This window comes from Peromyscus californicus, unplaced genomic scaffold, assembly GCF_007827085.1.
Source record: "Peromyscus californicus insignis strain IS unplaced genomic scaffold, ASM782708v3 Scaffold_10__1_contigs__length_136768540, whole genome shotgun sequence".
NCBI lineage: Eukaryota > Metazoa > Chordata > Mammalia > Rodentia > Cricetidae > Peromyscus > Peromyscus californicus.
In genome coordinates, this window is record NW_026294391.1 from 41,867,345 (window position 1) to 41,893,540 (window position 26,196).

General features: G+C 35.7%; 1 protein-coding gene across 10 annotated transcripts in view; it reads left to right on the forward strand.

Moving 5' to 3' along the window:
• Dmd (dystrophin) overlaps positions 1-26,196 on the forward strand; it is a 2,242,690-nt gene that overhangs the window by 1,061,933 nt on the left and 1,154,561 nt on the right. For all 10 annotated transcript variants that reach the window (XM_052732199.1, XM_052732319.1, XM_052732309.1 and 7 more), the window contains one exon: positions 16,285-16,457. In XM_052732199.1, coding sequence (XP_052588159.1) covers positions 16,285-16,457 — 173 coding nt within the window. The remainder of the gene's footprint in view (positions 1-16,284; positions 16,458-26,196) is intronic.

Sequence of the window (26,196 nt, forward strand, 5' to 3'; positions counted from 1 at the left end):
GTTGGTATTGAGATTAAAGGCACGTGTATCCAATACTGGCTGTATCCCTGAACACACAGAGATTTTACTGAATTTCCAGATTTTACTGAAAGTTTTCTATAACTTGGTTTCTTGTACATTCTTGAGAACTCACCCAATCCTGTTTCTTCATCAGCAATCCCTACACACTGACTGGCAACTGCAAGCTCAAAGCACCTCTGACTCTTTGCCTGCATTATTTCTATAATCATCAAATCCCACAAGTTTCCAGAAGTGAAAACTCTATTTGCCTACATTTCCTTCCAATTGCAAGAAATGAGTGATTACTAGGGTTATATGAGCAGCAGTCCTCACTCACCCATCAGGTGGGGTAACTGAAGCATGACTCAACATTATGAGCCATGCTTACAACTCTGTTGTATACATAATTGAAACTTGCCACGTAATGGTGCTTTACGCTGCCTTTCTTTTCTTTATCACAGTTTCTTAGGGTGGTTCCCCATTATACTATGTGCATGCACAATCTTGTTTCAAGATCTATTTCTACAGGAATTCTATCAAGGACATTTAAAAATAATAATTATATATATATATATATATATATATATATATATATATATATACTCTATAGTCAGCATTTGCTATTCAAAATCCTTTGGCATACTCCATTCCACATGGACAGAATTGGCCAGTGATATTGCTACTACTTCACTGACAAGTTCCTGAATTGTTCACTTAGGCCATGATACTGACATATATGGTTTTTGTCACACAAATAAGAGCAAAGTTTATAATAAGGACAATATGCTGGCTGGTTTTATGTCAACTTGACACAAGCTAAAGCCATCTGAGCAGAAGGAGCCTGGATTGAGCAGATGCCTCCATAAGATCAGACTGTAGGCAAGCCTGTCAGGCATTTTCTTAATTAGGGATTGATACAGGAGGGCTGGCAATCCTGGGTGCTATAAGAAAGCAGGCTGATGGATCAACAACAGAGAGGGAGAACAAGGAATAGGAGACCATGGTAAATGAAGACCACATGAGAATAGGAAGAAGCAAAGTGCTAGAGAGGCCCACAGAAATCCACAAAGATACCCCCACAACAGACTGCCGGCAATGGTCGAGAGACAGCCCGAACTGACCTACTCTGGTGATGGGATGGCCAAACACCCTAATTGTTGTGCTAGAAACCTCATCCAACTACTGAGGGATCTGGATGCAGAGATCCATGACTAGGCCCCGGGTAGATCTCTGGGAGTCCAATTAGCGAGAATGAGGAGGGTTTATATGAGCGAGAATTGTTGAGACCAAGGTTGGATAAAGCACAGGGACAAATAGCCAAATGAATGGAAACACATGAACTATGAACCAATGGCTGAGGGGTCCCCACTGGATCAGGCCCTCCGAATGGGTGAGACAGTTGATTGGCTTGATCTGTTTGGGAGGCATCCAGGCAGTGGGACCAGATCTTGTGCTCATTGCATGAGTTGGCTGTTTGAAACCTGGGGCCTATGCAGGATTGTTTGGCTCTGCCTGGGAGGAGGGGACTAGACCTACCTGGACTGAGTCTACCAGGTTGACCTCAGTCTGTGGGGAAGGCTTTGCCCTGGAGGAGATGGGAATTGGGGGGGAGGGTTGGGGGGAAGGTGAGGGGGACGGGAGGGGGAGAACAAGGGAATCCGTGGCTGATATATAGAACTGAATTGTATTGCAAAATAAATTTAAAAAATAAATAAATTAATTAATTAAAAAAAAAAGAAAGTAGGCTGAGTAAGCCTTGATGAGCAATCCAGTAAGCAGCACCCTTCTGTGGCCTCTGCTTCACCTCCTGCCTCCAGGTTCCTGTCCTGCTGGGGTTCCTGTCCTGAGTTCCTTTGATCAGGAATAGTATTACGGAAGTATAAGTCAAATAAACCCTTTGCTTTCCAGTTACTTTGGCCACAGTGTTTCATCACAGCAATAACTCTGCCTAAGACAGACAACTAGTCTCATACTTTAGATGGAATATTAATCCAGTTAAGTGTGGTTCTAAAGCAACTTACCTATATTTTATAATTCAATCCTGCTCATAACTCCATGAAACAGATACAATTATTGTAATTCTCTTGTGCATGAAGAAGCTGAAGAAACAAAATATGAGTATTAAAAATGAACAAAACTGATATTGATGAAGCACAGTTTTTATTTTATTTCCAGTGCTATGGACCAAACTCATGCTTTGTATGTACTGTACAGGAGCTTCACAACTGATATACACAGCCATCATACTGAAGAAACTGATTTGACCCAAACAATTATTTTAGAATATGTGTTGTTGCTTCTTTCATGAAGTCCTTCATAAGATGTTCTGTTGAACATAGTGAAGGTAAATTTAGGCAAAACAAGGCAGCATTCTGAAGTCCATCCTCCCTAGTTCAAAGAAAAAATCTCTTAGAATCTAAGTCTAGATTGTGTCATACCAACATTAATAAATTCTATAGGAAGGATGAAGAAAGTGGTCAGAACGATGGAAACATTGAAGAAAATATGTTGAATGAAAAAAGTTCACAATGCATCATTTCCACTAGGTTATATGAGTCAAATATAAGCTAACAAACACAATATGAGTAAATATTGCCATTACAAGGCAATACTTACTTTGCTAAAAGATAATCCAGAGTTAGGCAAGCAGATAGAGAACCATTAAATAGAGAAGAACAGGTGCAATAGCAGAATTCAGATTGAAATTGTAAATGGAGTAGTAGAGAGAACATTTGAGCACAGACTGCATAAAAGTAAGGGATTCAGCCTTACAACCCAGGGCAAAGGAAATTGTAAATAGTTCAAACTGTGATAGTGAGCCTGTCTTCAACAACAGTCTGAAAGAAAGCCAGAGTAGTAGGGTAAAATAAGAAGACTAGGGGATGGAAGCACAATAAACTTAAAGATCAAGAGTATGAAGGTCCTAGCAAATGGGAAATATGCTCTGGTTTGTGTTTTAAAAGGATCCTCCTGACTTTTCACTGGAGACTAGAGTTATGCTGGCCAAGAGTAAGGTCAATGAGCCCAGGAGATGGGTTATGGTAACTTGGACTAGGTTGGAAGTAAAATAATGTTAGGTTCTGGGAATGTTTTCAAAGCAAAGATAGCAGATTTGCCTCTATGTTCACATTCTTAAGACCACTTCTTAGAAGATTTGGGCCTCAGGTAAGATAGGTTTCCTGTTAAACTGATGTATGATTCATTGATGATTTGAAGATTTCTTTGTTATTTTTCCTGATGAATTTCACTGTTGTCTTGAGTCAGGGGCAGAAATACTGCCAATAGATTTATGAGCATACACATTGAGGTCTCACTCCTTTACAACCTATTTCATACCACTTAAGCACATATTTAATAATGGCAATCCTAAAAACAAAACAAATGCCACAAGCAAAGTGATTATTTTTCTATTTTAGTACTAGGGGGATTAAATAGTACTCAGTAGTATCATATGTACAGAGTCAAACAAAATACCCAAATGAAAATAAAAGAATGGTTGCTTATAAGAAAGCTTTAATAAAAGGGCATGCTATGTAAAGTGTTGAGTTTTCCATCAATTTGATGACATTGCAGCAAAACATTACTGCAATTGGTCCAAGACAATGTGGACCAGACAAACTCTGAAAGTAAATTTTTATTACAAAAGCTCTTAAAATTCTACTTATGTCTCCTAATGTAACAGTTTGGTACACAGAAATGTATATTATGTCTTATTAATGACATTTGGAAACAAATCTTTCATGTTAATGAAAACACTATGAATATTATAACCTATGTCTTCTGAGCCTGCTGGAGGTGGTGCGTGCCTTTAATTCCAGCACTCAGGAGGCAGAGGCAGGCAGATGTGTATGAGTTCGAGGTCAGCCTGGTCTACAGAGCAAGTTCCAGGACAGCCAAGGTTAAACAGAGAAACCCTGGCTTGAAAACCAAAACCAAACAAATATTCCCAAACAAAGAAAAAGCTACATCTTTGAAAAAAAGTATTTTCCAGCTATTTATCCTGTGGTATATATAAACCCTCTATTTGTCTGCTTTTATGATTTAATATTTATTTAATTTTGTATGTAAGTTAATATTTCTTTAGTATTTTTTAAAAATCTGTCTGTTGGCTATTGAAATTGAGTTCTCCATAAATTATTGAGTTTATAGATATAGAAGTAGAAATTGTAGCTACAGGTATACAAATAGCAATATATTTACTCTATTGAAATAATGAATATCTCACATGTCTGTATTTCTTGATATAGTTTTTCTTCATATTTCTTTATTTTCTCTATTTATAGTATATTATTCTTTTTTCCACCATTATTTATCAGACCCACCAGTTTCCCTACTTTGATCCCCATTGTGTAATTTACTATCAATTGTGCTAAAATGTACTTTAGTACCTACTCTTACTCATTTTATTCCCTTATCAAGTCTCTTTTAATATTTTCTATATATAAATTCTAAAATATAGAATCATCTGTATAAGAGTTACAAATGATATGGCCAGTATAAACATTAAATTAATTTCTGGGGAGGATGTTCTCCTGTTCAACAGCTTTTCAAGCTGTGCTCTGACCAATTAAGATGACATGTTTTGTACTCCAATACACAATTCAGAAATGAGTCAGTATTTGTTTTTATGTGCAGCCATGCATCATCCTAGGTAGAATATTTTGGCTAGAATTATATTTGCTAAGGGATATTTACATGTGTGCCATTAACCATAGAAAATATAATGGGTCAACTTTCCAAAGAGCCCATAAAAATAACTTTTAAATTTTCTTTTGAATCTCAAAAATCCCAAATAATTAACCCCTTAAATGCTCTTTCACTGAACACTTAATTTCACATATTAATTTTATATGTCATTAAGGGACTGTTTAGCTTTTGGGAACATAAAGAATATGGATATTTGGGACTGATGAGATGGCTCAGTGGGTGAAATTTCTGGCTGCCAAGACTGAGAACATGAGTCTGTTCTCTGGAAACCATATGACAGAAGAAAAGAACTAAGTCCTATGACCTACACACACACCCCCACAAACACATACATACAATTAAGTAATGTAGTAAAATATTCTTAAAAGGATATAAAAATTTACCTGATATAGGTTGTTGTATTCATGTGTCATTTAAAGACAACATCCACAAACTGAAATAAACTGTATTTTGAGTCTTTGGTATTTCATTTTCTCCTTTTTAAGCCCTGGGTGTCTTGGAGCTCACTCTATAGTCCAGTCCCGCCTCTGCCTTTGGAGTGCTGGAATTAAAGGTGTGAACAACCACCCAGCTCTTCTTTTTACTTTGAAATAGCCGTACTGCCCTACAGTTGCTGTTCTAACAGCCACTAATGGGTTCCAATGATATTTTTTCTTAGAAATAAAAGTCCTATGTTAACCAAGTCACAAAGTGTGTCAAGGCACCTTTAATACTTCAAACCATATAAAGCTATTATCATAACCTACCTCCAAAGTGAAACTGAAATGCATGATTTATAACTATAAAAATGCACGTGACTTTAAATGTATGTAATATGTAAAGCTATGTAACTATAAGGCTGCATTTATCAAGATAATGAGTTCACAACAAGATACAATTTTCAGCATTGATGACACATTGCAAATGGGCTATCTATTTACTAATATTGACCTCTCCCCTGTGAGGATGAATATCCATCCATATTGCCCACTAACAAGTATAGGAAATTATATATTTTTCTTCTTCACTAGTGCCTCTGCATCTCTGAGAGCAGTAACCAGCACTTATTATTCACTCAGTGTACTTCTCTTGAATGGAAATCTAATGCATCCAGGCATTTACTTTGTGGTAGAAGAGGATATATATAGGATAAAAGTGTTAAGCAGATAAGCATCTTTTAGAGAATCACATGGACTTTAGTTAAATTTCTATATTGTGTTACTCAGTGATATATAACATTTTGTTCTATTTTTTTGTCCTAAAAACACCCCACAACCTCAAAACATTTATTTTGTAGTAAATGAATCATATGACTTAAAGTAGGAGCAAGTGTAGTGTTTAATAAGAAAAGGATGCAACTTTATTTTTTATTTAATTTCTGCTTTTTTGTTTCATTTTTGTATTGGTTCTTTGAGAATTTCCTACAGTATGTCTTATTTATATTCATCCTCTTTTCACAACCCCTTCAAGATATATTCTCTTTATCTCTTCATCTAACTTGTGGTCCCCTACACACACACGCGCACACACACACACACACACACACACAAAATCTGTGCTGCCCATATACTCTTGAATGTGGCATTCTAATGAAGCATGGCTGACCCACATGGCACCACATTATATTTTTAACTCTATTTATTTATTAATTTTACATCCTGAGAGCAGCTTCCCCTCCCTCCTCTCCTTCCATTCCCTCCCCCTCCTTCCCCACATTACCTCCATCCACCCCTCTTCCATAACCGCTCAGGAAGGGGCAGGCCTCCCATGGGATTCAGCAAAACATGGCATTTCAAGCTGCCATAAGACCAAGCACCTCCTCCTGTATTCAGGCTGCCAAGGCAATCCAGCATGAGGAATAGGTTCCCAAGAGTCAGGCAAAGCACCAGGGACAGCCCCTGCTTCCATTGCCTGGAATCCCACAAGTAGACCAAGTTACACAACTGCCACACATATGCAGAGGGCCTAGGTCAGTCCCATGCAGGCTCCCCTGTTGTTGGTTCAGACTCTATGAGTTCCCATGAGCCAGGCTAGTGGTCTCTGTGGGTTTTCCTGTTGTGTTCCTGATCCCTTTGTTTCCTACAATTCCTTTTCCCTCTCCTCAGCTGGAAACCCTGAGCAAGGCCCAATGTTTGACCTTGGGTCTCTGCATCTGCTTCCATCAGTCATGGATGAAGGCTCTCCAAACAGGCAGCACATTCTTAGGGAAAACTGACTCCCAGCAGCAACTGTTCCTCAGCTAGGTTGAGAGTTCCCATACATCTCCCCTCTCCATGCTAGGATTTGAATTCATTTTCCCAACTTTATTGTTGGAACGGGAAACACATTTTTCAAATCATGAGCTTAGACCCATGACTTACCTATGCATATTGAATATCTTGTTAAAGAATGATTTATTTCATCAGTATAATTTTCCCTTTCTTTCCCTTTGGAGATTTGACTTTTCACTTTGTTGTTTGATTTTTATTTTTTTTCTTTCTTTATGAAATTGAAATTTTAGTTTGTGGAGTTTTCCCTGCTTACATCTATAAGCATAAACATGCTAACACCACCAGTAGTATCCAACTGAATCTTATGAAGTGTCATTATATCAGTCAATGTGTTCAAAATGTGGTTATTTTATTTAGTTAATCGAGTACAGTTACTTTCCACAAGTATGATTATTTCTGAAAGTCAAAGCATATTTTACAAAAAAAGCAAGGACTCCCCCCCCCAAATAAGATATGAGCACCAAGTACTCTCAATTCCCACATTTTACTGGTCAAGCCTTAGGCAAAACAATAAAGGTGTTTTCCCAAGAACTTTTTGCTTTCTTAACTTCTCTCTGTTTCATACATTAACTCTTGCTTTCATTCTCTCACTTTTTCCCCCTTTGGGGTTTTGAAAATTTTTTTTTTTAATTTATACACATAGATTTAGAACAATTATATGAAAGAGTGGTTTTATTTGTTTGTTTTCTGTGTGAAACATTTAAATATATCTCTTAGATCTTGATATCATGAATTATTTAGACAATTGTTATATGTGTGGGTTAAACATATTGGTGACTAAGTGCAAGTCACCAATATGTGTCAGTGTAGCATGAAGGAAAGAAATAAGAGCACTTCCCTTTCGAGTCATTTATGAAGAATGAGTTGAGATTTGAACTCTCTACTTTGCTCTCCCTGTGTCTTCTGTGGTCTGTCTGTTGCATGAGTTTGAATCTATGCCTGTCTGTAGTGTCTTGTGAATCTGTCCCTGTATCTTTATCTGTGCCTGTTACGTGACTGTGTGTGGATCTGTTTGTGTGGATCTGTCCCTGTCAATGGGCTTTGCCCTTTATTGAACAACACAGAAAACATCACTTCAAGAGGGATTGAGGTATACTTTACAGAAATCTTTAATATAGATTTACAAAGGATTAAGTCACTGTCTCCACCTGACCCAGACAACAAATAGTGCTACAAACATCAGTCAATATCTCTAAATGGATGCTTTCAGAGTTCACGGTAAATTTTAGAAGATTGCTTTCAACATCTGTTTTTGCTGCAAATGATACACTTACATTGTTGTGTGTCTGGATATGGAAGAGTACATAAATTAAGACTAGAGCTATGCATTAACTTATATTGTAAAAGATGATTACATGGGAAATTCTAGGCAAATAAGGTTAATTGTTAGAGTCTTCTTTTAGAGGCGGCTTAAACAAACAGTCGGAGTACACAGTAGTATAGCAGTCTTAAATCTTACATGACCCTGCCTGTGAGGTCCAGCAAAACTTCTCATCTCTTAGAATATGAAATATTGCATTTTTATCATAATGTGTGGATATGGACATAATTTCACCAAATCTACTTACTCTCTCTGAAAACAAGCATTTATTTATTGCAATTTAGTATCAAATATTTTGTGTAGCTTTGATAACATTTTATTTTGTATGCTAAATGTATTTGAATTTTCTTGGTCATTCATAAAACAGATTTTCAATTTTAATAACAATAACAAGACAATCATGATCACATATTTAAATGTAATAAACATATAAAGTGAGCAGAGGACAGAAAACTATTCTCCCCTTGTTTTTTGTTTCCAGAGATTTTTTTTTGTTTTGTCTGTTTTCCTTGCAGTTTTTGTTGCTTTAGACTTTTTCTCCATAAAATCTACCTGTCCCACTTTTGCTCAGTTATGCAAGATTTTTAAAGCATATTCTGCTGCTAATTTTTTGGAAACATAGTTTTCCATATGTCCATCTTTCATGTAAAAGAAAAACATTTGCTCACACACACATCTCCTTTGTTACGTGTTCCTGTCAGAATTTTCTACAAAATATTTTAGACAATATGTACAGCTTAATCACAAATATACCTATCACAGACAGTGGAATTGTTTTTCATTTGTTTGAACTAGAAACATTTAGCTTGCAGAACACTTTGAGTAATAAAGTTCCTGTTTTTACAGTATCATTTTTTGCCCTTGATGTTCTATGGCATCTGTGAGACATAATCAAATAGAGTCCAGAATGAAAGGCTTTGTTTACCTCTTAGGTACGTGAGGAAATGTGGAGAAACCTTAGGGAAAATTTGGCAGAACATGCAGACGTGCTTTCTTGCCACCACTTCCTTTTGAAAGGTGAAATAACCAAGAGAAGTAAAAGTAAAGGAGCAGAGAGATACCTGACCAGCTCCCAGTATCCTCGATAATCAGAATGGTTGTCTTCAACAGCTAAAGAACACTTTAAGATATAATTCCATCCTAATTGGATTTTCCTAAGCAAGTTCAACGTTTTTATTTTGTCTACAAATCTATTTATTTATATTTTACAGATTTATAATCCATTTATTATGTATAATAAGTTTAAATTTATATATTATTTATATTAATATTAGTTGCTATAAGAACTGTGCTTATCATTCTAAAAGCCAAGAGAATAACACTATATGACCTTTATGTTTAAGTAATTTGTGACATGATTAATTATACATGTCAGTGTTCAACACACAATTTAGAAAGTAATAAAGGACAAGGAGATAATCTAACATCAAATGTACATTATAAGTTTTAAATGTTAATTTAATCCAAAGCAATGTAAAAATAGAACCTGAGAAGACTTTGCATCAAGGAAGAATACTTGCATTAAGCTTTGGAGACCATAGGCTTTGAACAATACTAACAGATTAAATGTTGTCTTCAAAAGAATAATGTTCTAAACAATTTAGTTCTAATAACTCATTTGTTCATCACAATAACCTCATGGGGAAGTCACTGCTATTACATTCATATTATCATAGAGAAGCCAAGATTTCTAGCAGTTAGGTAATTTGCCCATGTAATGTAGTCAGTCGTTAAATAGTGTTGTTGTGAGACTTATCCTGCTTGTTTTCTTACACTAAAATCTCCATTCTCTTTTATATAATCTAATTTTTTGAGAATTTCATTCATGAATACTGAATTTGCATCAAATTCACCTCCTCTGCCCCCACCCACTCTCAACTTCAGAAGCCAATATAATTTCTAAGTGTAGTGTAGATGCTTATCCTTATACCCACAGATAAGCCTTCATTAAAGTCTATACTTAACTGCTGCATTAGACAAACTTTTGATTTGAAAAACATGTTCTTCTGGTTAAAAACATTAGTAAAGATATTTTAAAAGTTGTATATTAGAAAGGTAAGTTGGAGGAATAACAAAAAATTTTCCTCTCAAAAACTGAAGTGTTTTTATGGAAACACATATGGATAAAAACTGTGGACTCAGAGATTTGTTTTGTCTCTAAAAGATTGATTTAAAATTACTCCAAATCTAAACATTATTATTGATGGATTTTGTGAGGCAAAACTTTAAAATGTTAGAGTTGAATGGAGACAAGAAAAAATAAAGGGATGAAAGGGTTTCTCCTGTTTCTCCAAGCTAATTTAAAGACTCTACCTTTGTACAATTCTTTCTGTTCAAAAGATTTTGAGGTGGTTTTTCCAGACATATGTTTCTGGCTAGCTAGTTAAATGCTCTAATTGATTGAGGGAGGAATTCTGTAAGATAACATAGTACCTCTATTGCTGAATTTCTATCAGTTCATAGACTGAAATCTCTCCCTATTTTAATCAGAGTTCCTGAAGCATAGTTATATATTAACGAGTTACTTTTTCTACCTGAAGGACACCTCTCCTGTTGGTCCTCATTAGTGATAGATATATTTTACTGGTTTGGCCTCTTACCTACTCCTTTTCTTATTTTACTACCTCAATATGCCATTTGTTAAAGTGATACTTAATAGAATTGACTAACATTTCCTCATAGGTGAGTTTAGCAGATAAAAGGGCTGGGAACAAAACAACAAGAAAGTACACAGATTTTATAAACAGGTGTTTAAAAAATCCCATCCACAAGGTAGGGGTGGCACATGCCTTCAATCCCAGCGCTAGTGAAGCAGAGGCAGGGGGATCTCTAAGTTCAAGGACAGCCTGGTCTACAGAGTCAGTTCCAGGACAGCCAGGGATACCCAGAGAAACCCTGTCTCTAAAAGCCAAGAAAAAAAATCCATGAAGGGGCTTGAGATGTGGCTCTGCAATTAAGAGCACTAATCATTCTTCCAGAGGACCAGGGTTGTATTCCCAGCTCCCACATGGTGGTTAACAACTGTCTGGGACTTTAGTTTTGAGAATATACCAACATTTTCTGCCTTTTACAGGTACTGCACACACAGTTTTCACAAATATACATGCAGACAAAACTCCCATACAAATGAAATAAAAATAAATACATTTTTCTTTAAATTCGTGAAAAAAATGAATTACATATGCTTCTTGGCATTAGTTGCTATGAAACATTCAGAGAAATGAAAACTAAGGAAAACTGGAAAGCAATTTCAGCATTTTTTAAAACATCAAGTTCAATATACTTACATAAGTACTGAGGTTTAAACCCAGTACTTTGGACATTGTATCCCAGCATCCTAACTAACACTGAGCTACATCTCTAGCCCCATTTAGACCTGAATCTTTAAAATATGTAAGTCATATTTAGGATAAGAAATACTGAAATAACAATTTCATATATGCTTAAATTTTAATGTATGTCTTCATATATCTGTAATTTTACATTGCCTTTTAAAATATACTTTTTCTGAGTAAGAGAACTGAACATTTTAGAAGTAAATATTTTATTGTTAAAAGCAAACTTTAGTAATTAGATTTATGTTTTATATACAATTGGCTTTTTTAAAATCTTCATATGATAATAAATACCTCAGAAATGTGTTTTACAGTCTAATTAATAGTAGAAAACAAAAGAATGAAGATGCCCATGAATTTTAGGAAATAGCCTTTTATTAATTGAGTGCTGAAGCTTCATTGTTGGCTAAACTACATTTCAAATTTTGGATCAGGGAGCTGGCCATTTATTTTTGTAACTATAGGGAAAGGGAAACAGAAATTAGATTACTTAAAATGTAAGAAATACTAGGATATTTCATGATATTCCAGGTAGAAAACTGTGCTGTAGGTAAGGGAAGAAATCATTTAAAAATTCAGGCAATTTGTTTTAAAGATTTTTTTCATCAGAATCAAGAGTAAGTTCAATGTAACAGGTACTATTATCTCCTGCTTTTGACTGACTATGTTTCCATAGTATCCTCTTACATTCATATGAATAACTTTGCCATACAGTGTGGAAGAAGCAGACACTATAGTCAAACACTCTTACAGCAAGAAAATTAGTGTTACTATACATTAAGTGGCAGAAATACTAAACTATCGAGATCCAACTATTATCAGAGAGAACATAAAATGGTTAAATAAAGAGTTGCTGGAGACCTTTTTTTTTTAACATGATTTGCTGGCAATTAAATTTGTTGTTTAGGTTACTAGATATAGTGTCTGCAATCTCCTGTTTACCTCTCTTTTTAGCCTATAAGGATGCATATTCTATAAGCTTGAATAAGCAATGTACTTCAGTCTTATAATATCTGTGTACAGTTCTTTGAAATGTATTTTTTCTGAAAGACTCATTTTTAAAGTATTACATACCTCAAAATAAAGGCCTATATTAATATGTCCGTGCCATTAATGAATCTGTTAAATGTGGTTTTCAAGTAGACACAATAACCACAGCAGAGTTACACATAAATTCAAATTTTTTACTTTATTACCTGTATTTTGTCTTCCTTTTATGAAATTTATTTCACTGTATATTTTTCTATCTTCATAATATATTCATTGGAGTATTATTGAACTTATATAATACTGTGATATAGACTTGAAACAACGTGTAATAGTTCACAATATTAATTATTAAACATTTAATTATTAAACATGTGGATTATTTAATTCATGAACAAGTACCTTCTAGAAATTTGATTTTCCTTTTCCTTTTTATTTTTAAAATCTTCACTTACAAGTAGAATGAGTTAAAAACATGCATCAATTATAATCTGGAAATGAGGGAGTCAATTTTTCAGTACCTGTCAAAATTAAAACGGGTGTTGAAAAAACTGAGTACTTTATCATTTTGACATCATAATTTCAGATAAAGTATGAAACTATTCAGGAAGCAAAAACGTAAATTTTCCAAGGGATTTTTCCTTCACCATAGCAACTATAGACACTATGGTTTTATTTGGGGGGATTGGGGTCAAAAACTATAAAGATCACTTATTTCTAGACTAACTAAAATTATCAAAACTATAAGAGATTTTGTATTTTAGTGTAAACTCTGGAGAATGTTAATTTTATCTTTGGTGCTGACATTATTGTTGTGTATGGCATGCCTAGGGGATGATATTATGGTTAGGGACTTTGAAAAAAATTCTCTGGACTTCAGCCAATTTTTGCACTCTTCTCCGGGAATTTAGGAAGAACCGATTATCTGATGTCCAGGGAGTGTGACATCCCCTGTCCCAATTTCTGCTTTTCTCATTTTAGAAGGTTTTACTGCCTTTGACTACTAGGATAGTTCACAACTTGCTTCTAAGCATTCATACTCTTTTCCAGAGAACTGAAAGTTAGGCTATATCAAGAAACTTTTCAAGCTCAAATCCGAAGATAATGTATGTATCGTGTGTGGTTGTGCTTGCTTGCACATATGCACTCATGTGATTAGGCCATACAAGCTTACACATCACAGTAAACCAGAACCAGATAATTTTTGTATGCTGGTGTGTAAGATCCTTTTTATTCTTATTTGAATTTAGCCTTTATAGGTACTTAGAACTATGTGTTTTAAGCATTTGGGCTACCAAAATATAGGCAAATGTGATCAGTTGTCTAATGTGAATTCAAAGAATCAACTTTCTTTTAAAAAGTAATAGAAAGGTTACCAGACTTTTGATTCTTGTTGATGGCTCAATACCCAAGTGAAAAAGATATCAATGACTTACAGAATCAGAAGTTGCATCTGGTAAATACTTTTGAACTCAAGTTGTCCAGGTCAGACAAATTAGGAGAAGCAGCAGTGAAATCATGTTGGTGTAAATTCCTCGCACATGACCTAGTCGGGTTATTGCAACATCCCTAAACACACTGAAGGCTCAGAGCCACAAACATAGAGGTCCTGTTAAACTAAGAAAGGTAAAGACAGACTGCCGGAGACACACTGGGTATAGTGATTTTTTAGGGTTAATAGCAGATAATAAATCCACTCTATCCTCTTAAAACATTTTTTATAACTTCTGTTATATTTTCAACTTTGTTTTTATAAAATATAAACTTTTAGTCAATAAATACACACCTTGTGACAAATAAATGCAACTATAATATTCCATTTTTACTGAAAGAAAATGACAGTGCCTTTAACGAGTTATTATGAGAACTAATCTTTGGGCAAACTGATCTTTTTATTCCAGCTTTACTCCTCAAGGGATCCATCCTCATGCAACCTTGCATGTGTTCTCTTAAAATCTTCCTCTAGCCACGTAACCATCTCTTATGCAATTAAAACACAGCATATTTCTGTGATTACCATTTCTGTAAGTAAAAGTGGTGGAAGAGAGTTTTGGTGTGAATTTTTAAAGATGAGTAAATTCACAGGCTATTTCTGTGTTATCACGCCCTCCTTTCCCTCATATGTCAGTACCTAATGTGTCAGATATGGCCTTTTACCTCAGAGTTCAGTTGAGGTGTTGAACAAATAAGTAAATTTCCCATCGTAGGGTACATATGGAGTTGAAGAGAATAGCTTATCATTACTAAGAAAACCCTAACTTGAAACTAATTCATACCACTCACGATATAGTCTATACATCTTTGAGCAGATATACAAGACTATAAGCAAAGTTGATTTCATTTTAATGTTAGAGCTCCATTTAGAACATTTGCTTATAATTTACATGATCTATATTCTCACCAGGTTGTAGAGCTTAATTTTCATAATTCATAATTTACAAAGTCACACTTCACTCTTAGCTACTGAATTAAACACAGTTTTCAGTTTGAGATTCAAAGCCCATTATTCCATGCCTCTAAGCTCTCTACCATAGGCCATTTTCCCACAATTCTTTACATTTTATAAAATTAGTTGCTTCTGTTTGTTACCTCTTTTTCTAAATGTTACATATGGGCTATAATGCCTTTCCTGCTTCTGCTACTTGACTACCATCCCACATTTCACGTTCCTCATGACCAAATGATACATCAGTCCTTCTCCAAACTTCTAGAAAACATTAGAGAAAGAGTGAAAATGACCAAAGTACTAGAGTAAGTATACTTGGGCTCTGGACAGCATTCAACAGAAAAAGACAGAAGAGAAGCAAAAGGAAATGTTGTGCCTGTCTGAATCAGGACTGAGAAAAGTCAACAGACAAAACTGAACCTTAGAGTGGATCTGGAGTGGCTGTGTTGAAGAGCACGGATTCTAGGAAAGATAACTGTGTTATCTCTTGACAAAAGATAATTATTTCTCCTATCTCTTTAGCATAGCTTAAAATGGATCTGTCTTCCTGAGAGGTAGTCACTTGGCCAAGTGATTGGCCAGGACAACTGCATTCAAAGTTTTGATTTTAAAATCAGTTTTGTTATCAATTTATGTGTGTATGTGTGTGCTTTCATGAGTGTATGTGAACCATATGTATGAAGAAGCCTCCAGAGGCAGGAAGGCAGCATCAAACCCCCAGGAACTAGAGCTGACCTGTCAAGAAGGGATGCTACCGAGGCAGCATACTAACAACAAATTAAGTTCTGTCTAGATTTCAGAGCACATGCCTTGAATAAAAATCTGAGTTGGAATATCAGTATCTTTTACAAGATATTGGAAGTCATAAGTACTAATGAAAAGTCATTTGGGCACAAATGGAAATCTATGAAAACACCAACAAGTACACTTTAGTATTGACATAAGGTAAGGATACAAAGAGGAGACAGTGAATTTGTAGACATGAAAATAGAAAATTAAAAAGATCTTAAACCAAATGAAGGCAATTTTAAGCTGTAGGGTGAAATCAATTATACTGGAATAAAGACAATGACTCACTCATTTGATTTAGGCATATTCAAGTATAGGAAATAAAGACTAATATGAGTAAAGTCAGTGATTTAGAATTGCAAAACTATTTCTTCTAGGACTATTTCTCCTTTTTTACTTTCTAGAGAAAGCTGATTTATTTTTTATGATATATGTTTTTCATTATTACAGAATATAAAAGACAATCTGAAACAAATCTCAGGTCGGATTGATGTTATTCACAAGAAGAAGACAGCAGCCTTGCAAAGTGCCACCTCTGTGGAAAGGGTGAAGCTACAGGAAGCAGTGTCACAGCTGGATTTTCAGTGGGAAAAAGTTAATAGAATGTACAAGGAACGGCAAGGGTAGGTAGCATTTTAATTGTCCTGAAAGGTTATATCTCACTTTTCAAGAAACTCTAAAAATCATTCAAATAGTTTCCATGGGTAGAAAGACAGAAAATATATTACTATAAAATACAAGCACATTATTACTAATGGACTGAGTTACTGAGACATTATGTTTGTATATTACATCATTCTCTAAAACTGCACATAATGTGAAAGCTGTTTTGTTCCTCTAATTAAGCTGATACAAAGTGTAAAATATATATCTTTAATTCTATCTGCCTCCTGTATATTTGTAAGAGTTATGGTACTTAGAGCAGTGTATTTTAATAAAACAAAAAATCCCTTCATTTTAATTTATTATTTCTATTTGGAAGTTGACATGTATGTATTTAATAGACTCTTTCCCTATATTTACTACGGAAAGCATATTTAATTGATTTGAAATCAATTTTCGTGCTTACCTTAAGGAAAATATTTAACTTTGGAGTTAATTTTTGGAGCCATTCATATGCATTAACTTCCCATCACAATTGGTGAATTATATCTTTTTTTTATAAATTTAGAATACAAGTTTCCTAACCTCATAAAACAACTTTAAGTTCTATAATTTAAATGTAGACTTCTCCATTTGCCTAAAAAGAATTCAAATTATATTGTGTCTCTCATGTGTCTATTTATAGCCATCCTTATACTTCAGGTTTTAGTTTACTACATTATACTCTGAAATAGATATTTCAGAGAATAATTTCAGTTTTCACCAATGGTTGTCTTTACTGTATTCCCAATTATCTTTCATCTGGTGTTATTTTTGTAAAATATAATAGCTTTAGTTCTGTAATATTATTTCCCTATGAATAAAACACTGACTCATTAATTTGGCATAAACAGTTTTCACATGACCTCTATTCACCTAGATCTGGTCAGCCAGGCTATTTGTCACATGTTGTCTGCACTACAACTCTTCTATATTGGGTTTTAGCAATATGAAACTGCTTTGCAATTTCTAAAATGCTTGGTTTCCTCTCTATCTTACCAATCACATTCATCAGGATTTGCTTTACATGTTTTCTGGGTCTTGAAATCCAAGATTATTAGTGGATCATGATGTCTTGAAGCTGGAGTATGTGTTTGTCACTACCTATAATATTATATCCATAAATCATTTTAAACTTACAAGTGTTTCCAGATTTGGTTGTTACTTTATGCAAAATATATTCTTTGATGTGACATTCATTTTAATTTATAGTTTTTGCAAATTTTAGTTTTGTGTGAATATCTCTCTTTAGTTGAATTAATACATTTATCTCAACAAATGACAAAACGTTTAGACCAATAATGTCTAATTTCATTGTTGATGAATAAGAAAATCAGCAATCTGGCACACATACTGTAAAAGACAATCTGGCATTGTTACTGTAGTATACTTTCATACTCCCTGTGGACTAATTGTGAGTCACTGCAGGCTTCTCCAAATGAGGTCAGATTCATCACTTTTTTGGAATGTGTCCGTTCTACTGTCTTTTGTGCTTTTCCTCTAATTTTCTTGCATCATTCTGGGCTATGCACATATACTAAGAGCTTTTGGAGTTTCTTGAGTACTCAGTGATTACTGTACTTCTTTAGGCACTACCATCATGACAAACATGTAGCATTTTTGCTTTATGAGGATGCTTCTTCACTTTAATCATACATCTGATGATCTATGAGAAGTATATTCACTTTGAACAGACTAAAATGGTTATTTTATTTTCATTTCACTTTGACTCTAGATGTAATATTGAAACAGGAAAATCAATGCTAGTCTATAGAGGAAGTAACTGAAATTTCACATGAATTTGAAATATTTTAGGTTTTGGGTGAATAATTATGTCTCTAAACTCAATAGTCTTACTCTTTCTTGTCCAGAGGCCAAAGGGGAGTTCTCACTTTACTCTCCTTGGCCTTCGCCAACAATTAGAATCTCTATCATTTTCTATGAATTTTAGTCAAATCTCAGATAAAACATTTATAAGTAATTGCTTATAAATAGGAAATCTGGAGTTCACCTTCCTTAGGAATCGTGGCTTTTATCTAGATTTACTGTGCATTCTTGAACAATGTCCCTAAGTTTTATACTCCTTAAATATAAAATGGGAACAGAATATTTTCTGTTGTCATGGGGAATCACTGATACAGCAAATGTACAAGGGCTTGCTAAAAGAGGGGTATTGTAATGACAAAAATGATCCTGTGGCTCTGAGATGTTTCATTTCTGCTATTTTATTACGTTTTTGTTTGTTTCATGTGGGGACAGGGCATTCATGTTCCATAGTACACAAGCAGAGTTCACAGGACTATTTGGAAAGTTGTTTTCTGTTTCTATCATGTGTGTCCCCAGGAATGAATTTATGTTATCAGCATTGGCAGAAAGCACCTGCTGAGCTCATAATTTATTTTTATACTTCCATATTTTTCCAGTTATTACAGAGAGATGAGTTATACTTAGTCTCTGCTTTGAAGATCATTACAGATATGGAGACAAAATTGATACCCAGCCAGTAAGATAAGGGTAGATAAATATAAGATATGCTATCTTATGGGCAAGAGTGATTTCCCCACTAACTGAAATTGCACCATCTTATTCAGACTCAGGAATGACTCAAAATAAAGTACTTCTGTCATGATTCATTTCTTTAAAATAATATTTAAGTAAATTTTGAGAATTTCATGCAATGTATTTTGATCATATTCACATCCTTCTCCATCATCTCCAAGATCAACCCCTATTTCATTACCCACCCAAGTTTGTGCTATCTTTGAAAACCAAAATATTTTTTCTGCTGTCCAAATACTTCTGGTATGGGGCTTGCCACGGAATATGGTCAACATACTATGGTTAAACCCTTAAAGAAAATAGACTCTTCTCCCAGCAATGATTAATTGCCAGTAGTTCTTTATCTAGGGTGGGGCTTTGTGCCTATCTTTACCTTCTATGCTGGGATTTTGTCTGGCTTGGGCTTGTACAGACCTCGTGAGTATTGTCACAATCTGTTAGCTCATATACAACTCTCCTGCTATATCCAGAAAACAGTTCTTTTCAGTCATCTATCATTTCTGAGTCTCACAGTCTTTCTAGCTCACCTTCTGTGATGATTTCTTAGCCTTGGGAAGAGTGGTATGATTCAGATGACACATTTAGAGCTGAACACTCTACAGTGTCTTCTTCTCTGCATCATGACCAGTTGTGTGTCCTTGTGTTAAGTGTTATATACTGTAAGAAGAAGCTCACTACCAGTGAAGAAAAGTAATCACCAATCTTACCCACCTGTGAACCCGATCACTTACAGTAATTATGGAACTGACAAAATACCACCAACCACAGGTGCAGCAGTTGCATTAATGTTATGGGTTTAATCAACCATATTTTGTTCAGAATTAAAGTCCATGTTATGGAACCTATATGGGACATTATTGCAGCCAAGAACCTGTAGCTAGATGTGTCAAAGGACCTATAAGAAATGTGGAAATTGAAAAAAATATATATGCCTGCTGGTGTTAGGGATACAGTATTAATTCTGCCAACCTTCAAACTGGCCTGCTAGTGGAGGGTCTCATACCCATGAGCACATGGGCAGCACTCATTGGATTTCAGTTATCAAAAAACCCCATAAAGTTGGGAATTGGAATATTTGGTAGTTGCAAAAAGAGTAGGGGTTGAAATGGGGACAGGTATGATCATATTTCATTGTATACATGTATGGGATTCTCAAGAATTAAAAATATGATTTAAAAAGTGGCACAGCCATATCTGGATAGAATGGCAGAAATCATAAGGCCAGCACAGCTACTTGACAATGATCCAGCAAAGCTGAGCCTCATGTTGGCTGCCATGCCACCTTTGATTTTCATCTCCACTTGCTGCATACTTGGAGCACTTAATATTTGTACAATATGAGGATATTGGATTGATGGAAAATTTCTTATGAATCATTTATGTCTTTTCCCAGGATTACTGCTCCTAAGCTTCCCCAGGAAGTTGTGAACATACTATTCCCCCGACTTTCAGGGAGATAACCTTATCTACCTGAAGGTCTTTCTTACACCTTGGAGGTTGTGACACACAAATAAGCCAGAAGTCTGTTCATGAGACTATGAGACATTTTTGAAACATCTGTCCTGTACTTACATAGAAACAAGATATTCAAAACAAAGTAAACTTAAAAAGATCAACAAGATTCAGTGGGCTGGAGGAGTTGGCCACAATTCAGATTATAAGCATCTCCCCACTGTACACTCAGACAATTACGTGGCATATACCTCTGCCCTGCACAGAGACATATTGATGAGCAAAGTATGGAGTGGAAAGATGATAAAAGTATGAGGTGCCTTGACCTCCCTCTCAGAAAAATTAGCTCATGCAGAGCCAATATAATGTCATATGACCAAGGAAAAACAGAATTCCAAGATTAGACTTACAGACAAATTCTATAAAGATATAAATGGGAACAATGTATTGTGCCAGAATTTGAATAATAAATGCAGCAGGATGTTGCCTGAGGATTTTTCTTGGCCACTATGGCCATTAAGAGTTAATAATACATGCTTGGGACATGGCAAAATGCCCAGGGTGCCTTGAAGATTTTTGTTTTGGTCTAGTGTCCTTGAAGCAACCAAAGCTACTAGCCTGAGAACAGGTTGTTATATGCCTCTAGATTCTTAAAAAATGGGTTATGGAGTTAATGGATAAGAATGATAAATCTGTTTATTAATGATATCAAAACTTGATGGAAAATAATTGGAAATGATAACTCTATTCTGTCAAGTTTATTAATGATGACTAAAAGATGAGCAAAAGGAAATGAAACACATGTCCAAAAACAAAAATGATATGATCTATGTTTTTTAACATCATGAGTGTATCACTGCTTATTAAATTCTGCATAAATAAAGAGGCACTATGGCTGATAGTCAATCAGGCTGCAAGATCCTCCCAACCATCGTGGCCTGGCTCGCTTCCTTCCCCACCAACTCCTTACTTTCTCTGCTGGGACCCATCCACCACTGGGGATGACTCCTGTATGCTTCCTCTCTGTCCATCTCTCTGAAAATGAAACTAAGAAGTAGCTATCTTGTGTCTGATTCCTCTGTCGCTGCTCTTGCATCCACCATTCTTCAGACCCTTCCCTTATCTGGAGCTGGACTCCAGGAAAAAGGGACTACCAAATGTTAGACACTCTGTATTATCGTCTTTATTTTCTAATATAACATTTATGATTTCTAAAGACAGTGATGTATCTGTCATATGTTCATGAATTTACTCATTAAAACTTCTGAATATAGCACAATTTTAACAGGATAATAAATCAAGCACTTTCTAGACTTCAAATTGCTATACAGCTATAAGATGCCATTATTGTGTTATGACAAGTTTCTGGTCTAAGATAAGATAGAGTTTTTATAAAATCTCCATTCCTCCCTGAAAAATCCATTTAGTCAGATGTTTCAGAGTGGACCTCCTATGTATATAAGTAGTTAAATTCAAGATTTTGAGCTTTATGTATGATCATACAAGAACATAAAGTCAAGATCACTGATTCAAATAATGCTGAATTTCTACAGCAAAAATTCCTTTAAAATGGGTAAGAAAATCAGTATATTTTAAAAATTGAAATCTATTACTTACACTGTTTCATAAAATCAATTAAATATTGGTAAATAAATATACATGGGCAGATAGCAGTATAAATTAAAGAACAATTGTCTAGCACTGTGTTAAATAAAAGAAGCCAGACTGGAATGAATACATATTTTTGTTGGTGGTGATAATGTTGTTGTTTTTGTTTGTTTTTTAACTTTACAGCAAGCACTTTACTGGCTGTGCTATCTTTCTTGTCTCCCCAACATCTATTTCAGATATGCTGTCCAATGGTTAACAAGGCTATTTTTTTAACTATTATTCTTCTCTCATACATTACATTCTGAGATCACTTCCTCTTTCCCCCACTGATCCTAGTCCCTCTCCTCCCTCCTCTTTCCTCCTATCCACTCTTCTTCTATTCCCCCCACCCAAGAAAAAACAAAACAAAACAACAACAACAACAAAAAAAGAGCAGTCCTCCCAGGGATATCCACCAAACATGGCCTAACAAAACACATAAGACTGGGCACAAACTCTCTTATCAAGGCTGGATGAGGCAACCCAGTAGGAGAAAAGAGGCCTAAAAGCAGGCAAATGAGTCAGAGACACTCCCCGCTCCTACTTTTAGGAGTCCTACTAGAATACCCAACTACACAACTACAAGGTATATGCATAGGACATAGCTCTGACTGATATGGGGTTCGTGCTTATCACTTCAGTCTCTGTGAACCCCTATGAGCCAGGCTTAGTTGATTCTGTGGGCCTTGCCCTCTTAGTGTACTCAACCACTCTGGTCCCTACAATCCTTCCTGCCCTCTACTGTGGAGTTCACCTGGATCCTCCAAGTGTTTGGCTGTGGGTGTCTGCATCTTCTCCTATCAGTTGCTGGATGACAGCCCCCTCTGATGACAAATGAGCTAGGCACTGATCTGTGAGTATAGTAGAGTATCATTAGGAATCATTTCATTGATCTTTTCTTCTTACCCCAGAGTCCTGTTTGGTTCTATCCTAGACCTTTGGTCTATCCTGCCTCTGGTTTCTGATCATCCAGTGTGTGCTCTCTCTTGCAGCATGGGCCTCCATTTGGAGCAGTCATTGATTGGTCACTCCCAGAAGCTCTGTGCCACCATTACTCCAGCACATCTTGCAGGCAGGACAGATTGTAGGTCGAAGAATTCATGGCTGAGTCGATGTCCCAGTCACACTGCTGGGAACCTTTCCTGGTTATAGAAGATGGGCAGTTCTGCTCCTTATCACCTATTACTAGGAGACTTTGCTAAGGTCATTGTGGTGGATTTCAGGAAGTTTCCACTGTACTAGCTTTCTCCATCACACTCCTAATGCCCCCATCCTCCATTATAGTTGTCGCTATCAATACTCTCTCTCTCCATCTCCCCTACCACTTGTCTGATCCCTCCTGTTCCCATCCATACCCAAACCCAATCCATCTGCAAAATCTATTTTATTTCCCCTCCCCAGGGAGATTCATGGATTCCACCCTTGAATGTTCCCAGTTACTTAGCCTCTCTGGGTCTGTGGATTGTAGCATGATTATCCTTTACTTAACTGCTAATGTCCTCTTATATGTGAGTACAGACCACGTTTTTCTTTCTGGGTCTATATTACCTCACTCAGAATGATCTTCTCCATCTATTTGCTGGCAAATTTCATGATGCCATTGTTTTTGCTGCTGAGTAATACTCAATTTTGTAAATGTACAACATTTTCTTTATCCATTTCTTATTGTAGGGACTAGGCTGTTTCCAGGTTCTGGCTATTACAAATGAAGATGCTATGAACATAGCTGAGCAAGTGTCATTTGGTATGATTGGGTTTCCTTTGGGCAGCCTACAGAATGGGAAAAGATCTTCACTAGCCCTACATCCAACAGAAGGCTGATTTCCAAAATATATAAAGAACTCAAGAATCTAGATATCAACAAACTGAATAATCCAGTTGAAAATTGGGTACAGATCTACACAGAGAATTCTCAACAGAAGGCTCTCAAATGGCCAAGAAACACTCAAAGAATTGTTTAGCACCCTTAGCTATCAGGGAAATGCAAATCAAAATGCCTCTGAGATTCTATCTTACACCTGTCAGAATGGCTAAGGTCAAAAACACAAGTGACAACTTATGCTGGAGAGGATATGGAGCAAGGGGAAGACTCCTCTATTGCTGGTGGGAATTAAAACTTATACAGCCACTTTGGAAATCAGTGTGGTGGTTTCTCAGAAAACTGGGAATCAATCTACCTAAAGACAAAGCTATATCATGCTTGGTCAGGATTTTTTTAAATTTAACATTTTCTTTGACTGATGTATCAATTTCTTCTATTGCATCTTCAATGGCTGAGAGTCTCTCTTCCATCTCTTGTATTCGGTTGGTGATGCTTGTATCTGTAGTTTCTGTCTGCTTACCTAAATTTCCATTTCCAGGATTCCCTCAGTTTGTGTTTTGTTTATTGCTTCTATTTCCATTTTCAGGTCTTGAACTGTTTTGTTTTCTTTTTCTTTACTTGGTTGCTTTTTCTTGACTGTCTGTAAGAAATTTATTCATTTCCTCTATTTTTTTGTTTGTCTTTTCTTCAATTTGTTTAAGGGATTTAGTGATTTCCTTATTCTGGTCCTCTATCATCTTCATAAAGTTAGTTTTAAGATCACTTTTTGTGCTTCATCTGTGTTGGAATATTCAGGGCTTACTGTAGTACGATAGCTGAGTTCTTGTGCTGACATATCACCCTGGCTGTTGTTCATTGTGTTCTTATGATGACCTCTAGACATCTGAGTTTGGAGTTATTATAGGATTAGGTACTGAATTCTGAATTTGTGTTTGTTAGATGGGTGCTTTGTCTCTTGGTTTATGTTTCCTCTATTGTATTCTGGTGACTGGCATGTCCTCTGGTCCATGCTACCTTTGCTGGGGTTCTGGCAGTCTGTGTTGTCTCTGGGGCTCTGAGTGCAGGTGTGGACTCTGGTAAAATACTGGGATTCTGCTGGAGTTATAGGCTGCCATATCATATCATGGTTAGGAGAGGGGTGGCTGTTGGGGTTAGACTGGGCTTGCATTGAGAGAATTTTAGTGGCCTGTGGACTGGGAGGAGGGTTGTGTTCTTACCTGGGATTCTGCATGCTGGTGTGGCCAATGGTAAAGGAGGGGGCCAGGAATACATATTATATAACACATTTTTTTTTATTAAAGATGAGCACATTGGAAGTTAGAAGTCAGATGGAAGATCCATTCTTTTTCATTTGACAAGCCTTCATTAAATACAAACAGGAACAGTTTCTAGAGTCTGTGTGATGTTTAATTTCTTTATCTTGATTTTAATTATATAGATGTTTCCTTTAGATAGAGTTTGCCATACTAAATGTTTTTGTACAATTTTCTGCATGGATGCCATATTAGAGTGAAATTTACATTTACAGATTGTAAAAGAGAAAGAACAAAAAAACCAATAAAGGATGAAAACAAAATTTAGAAAATAGTTTTAGTGAAAACAAATTGCCTTGTTCTGTTTTGGCCATTTCACCCTGAACCTCTGAGCGCATTTTATCATTTCCCAGGGCAGCTTCAATAGTAAGGTTAGGGACACTACTACTTTGCAATAAGTCTTTTCCCAGGTTGTCATCATCATTCTGAAACCAAAATACCACATGTCAGTCAGATCTGAAATTGGGAGAGCTGGAAACTGCTTCTGCAGGGGTTTCTTCATTGTTTTGTTTCCTTGGTACCTCATAGATTTTACTGTCCTTGTACAGGATGAAGAAACTGAGACAATGAATGAAATAATAACAATGCAGAGTATATATTTGGGATTGTAGCTCCATGGTAGAGAACTTGCCTAGCACACAAAAGGCCATGGGTTCAATCTCCAGCATGACAGTAAACAATTAAAATATATGAATAATTTTACAAATAAGGCAGGAATAGAAACCAAAGAAATCTGATTTGAAGAGAAAATTCCTCAGTTATCTCTGGAGAACAAGTATACAACTTCTATCTCAGTTGTGATTTCTCTAGTAAAACATGTAATAATCATTTACTTCTTTTGTCAGTGTGAGGGACATAACTCCACATAGCCTACAGAGAAGGATAGCATGGTAATTCCTATGTCATCACCTTATCATTGTGTCC